At 35.9% G+C, this 3,818-nt stretch overlaps 1 protein-coding gene across 1 annotated transcript in view; it reads right to left on the reverse strand.

The window, feature by feature from the left end:
• The window catches only part of LOC107575109 (tripartite motif-containing protein 14-like), a gene marked incomplete at its 5' end in the record, with an annotated part of 31,133 nt that overhangs the window by 20,187 nt on the left and 7,128 nt on the right, over positions 1-3,818 (reverse strand). The window contains one exon of the mRNA XM_016261516.1: positions 2,119-2,165. Within this exon, the coding sequence (XP_016117002.1) occupies positions 2,119-2,165 (47 nt within the window). The remainder of the gene's footprint in view (positions 1-2,118; positions 2,166-3,818) is intronic.

Consider the following 3,818-nt stretch of genomic DNA (forward strand, 5'->3'; position numbering starts at 1 on the left):
TATGCTGAAGTTGTTTGTTGTACTTATTGGTACTAAGTTTTAAGAAATTGTTGAATGAATTTTTCTTTTACACTCAAACTAGTGTTTCCTTTGAACACAGGCGTGAAAGAGTTTTAGTTATTTGTTGACTTGCTGGCCTACTAATGTAATGAGTTTTGATAAATGGTTTACATTACAGATTACATGTTTATCAAATGTTTTTATAAATGCGTTTTACAAGCAATATTACTTTGAATAGATTAGGAGCTCCAAACAAAAAAAAATTCCATTATTTATAGATTCTGTAGATGTTCAATTTAATACAAAGTAGATTGTCTTTTTACAAACTGCTTTAAAAAATGTGTTGAAGTCAGTTTACTACTTTAATACCTTTACAAAAAGGATACAATGGGTGTGACTTTGATCCCCACAATGACTATAAACTGGTTGTGTGTTTGGCGGACCCCAGATATACACTATACCCAGTGGGGGAAATGGCCAAAATTCACTGGGGGGACTCTAGCTCGGAAAGGGGGAGGGGATAATAATGCTAATTTTAGATGACCTTTCGGAAGTATTTAATTATAAAACCCTTTGTAATCTATTATAACATTAAACTTATTTCATATTTTCTCTAAACCTTCTTGGATATTAAGACAGGCACCTGCAATTCTGGCCAAATTAAAGATACATTGTGTGTGAATTTGCACATGTTATAATGTAAGCATCATTACTGATCCCTTGTGTTTAATAAAAAAAAATATTGATTAGTGAAATGAAAGAATGATTTAATAAAAAATGAGAACGGTTATTAATGGTCTCTAATTGGCCTGTTTAGCTAAGCCCTCTAAATGCTTCTGATTTAGTGGTACAGTATTGCATGATTTGTAGATATTTAATAGTTTTCACTTTGCATAAACATTTGCAATTAGTTTTTAAAAGGTAACTTTACATTCTTAAGGACTTCACGATGCTTACATTTCTTTTCAGGAGCACTTGTGATCTGATCATAGACAGAAATTAACCTTCCCATTATAAGGCGATATTTGACTCTTTAATGTTTTTTTTTTCTTTTTTTAAACCTTTGTAATTCCTCTAACTCTATTAAATGTATGTCATCATTTGTGCCAAAAAAATTTAATTTATAAACTTTTATCGAAAATTTTAATTAAACAATAAGTTAAATTATATATAAATATATACTTTAAATATAAAACTGAAACTGCCAGTAGGTGGCAGCAAGTCACTGTCTTTGTCATTGAATCATTCATTCAATCGATTAATTCAAACGGCTGATTCATTTAGGAACGAAGCAAGTGACTCTCTTTACGAATGAGTAATTGAATCATTGACTCAATAGATTTGTTCGAAAACGCAGATTCATTCATAAACGAAACAGCGCACAGCGGCTGTGACTTTGGAACTATTTTTGTTGACAAAATAGGGCACAATCAGACAACAGTGTTCCTAAAATGTAAGTCACTTAATATTAACTTTTGTATTAACTGTCGTATATAATTCAATTTCACATTTGCAAACTAAAAGCTGTCACTCGTCTTAGTTCATCGTGATCTCACAAACTTCCATTTTAATGAATGAAGCTCTCTGCACTGCACACTGAAGCTATTATTTACATCGTCTCTACACTTTGTTTCTTATAATGAATGACAAAAACTGCAGGTACTGCAGTCTGCAGGTATTATGGCCAATCACAAAAGACGGCATTGTGCATCGAACCATAGACACAAATAAATCGCGCTAGGTTTATGTGCAGAACTGGGATCGCTTTCGCAGTCTTTTGAATTGAGAAAATATAGAAATCACTTTAACTTCCAAAATAAATAATAATACACCTAACCAGTTGGAAATGAAACGCCACCCTCCCTCGAAATTCACTCCCCGGACTCCGTCCCCCTGCGTCCCCCATTTCCAGCCCTGACTATACCTGAAATGACCCCACAAGTAACCAAATGACCCCACAAGTAATCTGAAGTGAGGCAAACAGGCTTTTTAGTTTTTGTCAAATAATTATTTTAGGTCTGTAGGATCATAGGAAAGGGTGGTCCCCACTCTGTAGCAATTCTGACAGGTGACCCCCACGGTGCATAAAAACAAGTGTGTGTGTGTGTGTAGACGTACATTTCTTTAGTCCTGCTGTAATCCTGGATTCTCCTCCATGATCCATACTAGAAAACACACACAGAGTCACATTCAGTCAGAAAACAAAAGTTTTAGTTTAGTCATTTTAAAGTAATTTTTGACAGACAGATTTAAAAAATACTGGCCTAAAAAATGCTATGCAGTTGCTAAGGTACTTGGGGTGGTTGCTAGGCTGTTGCTAGGCAGTTGCTAGGGCACAAGGGGTGGTTGCTAGACTGTTGCTAGGCAGTTGCTAGGGCACACGGGGTAGTTGCTAGAGTCTCGCTATGCAGTTGCTAGTATTATTATCACATTGCTAGCATGTTTTGGAATGATTTAGCAGGTTCTAGGCTTGATTGAGTGTTAAGGGATTGTGGGAATTTAGATCTTTAGAGTTTAGTCTTGGCTCATCTGAACATTCCATCAATGTAAGTCTGTGGAATTTTTATGGTTTTTAATCTTTTTCTTTAATTTTTTCTTTATTTTCAGGTGTTTCTCAGAGACTGAACTGGTTTAAAGCTCAGATTCTGCAGCAATAAAATCTCTTCCTGAACTTCACAAGAGCTTGAAGAAACACAGCGGTGAGACGCGTGTTTGAGTCTCAAACCAGACCACGAAATCAACACAGTAATATTTGTCTGTACTATCAAAAATACATCTGAATCAGAAATGTTCATGAGTAAACACTCTATAAGTAAAACCGCATTGAATAATACGTTGTTTATATTTATTGTGTTTAAACGTGCTCCGTCTATGAAAGATTGTTTTACTGTACTGTGTAAAAAGAGACTTACAATGCTGAAAATTTATTTTCAGTAACAATGTTTGGATTTGAAATCAATATAATGGATAAATGTTGTGTTTATGGTAAGCAGCTGCGGATCAGCAGCGGACTACAAACGTGTCCTGTGTGAAAGCACAATGAATCCGTGCTGCTTCTGCACCTCAGACGTAACGCACATGGACTGCATACGCACTGCAGACGGAGTATGTGTGAAACAGGCGTGAGCGTCACAGCAGATGAGCAAAACATACACTATCATTTTACAAATATTACTGTTGTTGTGTCAGAGAATGTAGTTTTAAGGCGAGAATGTAGTTGTTTAAAGATATTGCTTTCATCAGCAGAGACAGATATGCCAAACTGATTTAATTTCATGAATTTATGACTGTACTCTGAGGCAGAAATGTCAGGTATGAGGCCCCAAAACAATAACTAGGCATGCTCTTTTACGCCTAACCCTTATTTTGTGCTCTCTCTCTCTCTCTCTCTCTCTCTCTCTCTCTTTCTCTCTCTCTCATAGTTTATAGTTTATTTACCTCTTCACAACTTATGAAAATGTGATGCTCTCCAGAACACAAATACACACTGGAGCGTTTGCCAAATATGTTTCGCCAATATCAGATGGGGCCCCCTGATGCCCCGGGGCCCTAAGCGGCTGCTTACCTCACTTATTGGTTAAGTCCGCCCCTGACTGTACTAGAGAATGAAAGCTCTAACAGACGCAGATAACCGCATACTCATTTGATCTCTCACTCATGCAGGGGTGTAAAACGTACTCAAAAATTAGACTCAAGTGAAAGTACAGAGTTTACTAAACTTAAAAGTACAAGTATCTAACCAAAAGCATACTTGACTAACAGTAATAAAGTACAACTTTAAAATTGTACTTGAGTATTAAAAACAAAGAAATTATATT

Source organism: Sinocyclocheilus grahami, unplaced genomic scaffold (assembly GCF_001515645.1).
Source record: "Sinocyclocheilus grahami isolate Dianchi unplaced genomic scaffold, SAMN03320097.WGS_v1.1 scaffold2469.1, whole genome shotgun sequence".
Lineage (NCBI taxonomy): Eukaryota > Metazoa > Chordata > Actinopteri > Cypriniformes > Cyprinidae > Sinocyclocheilus > Sinocyclocheilus grahami.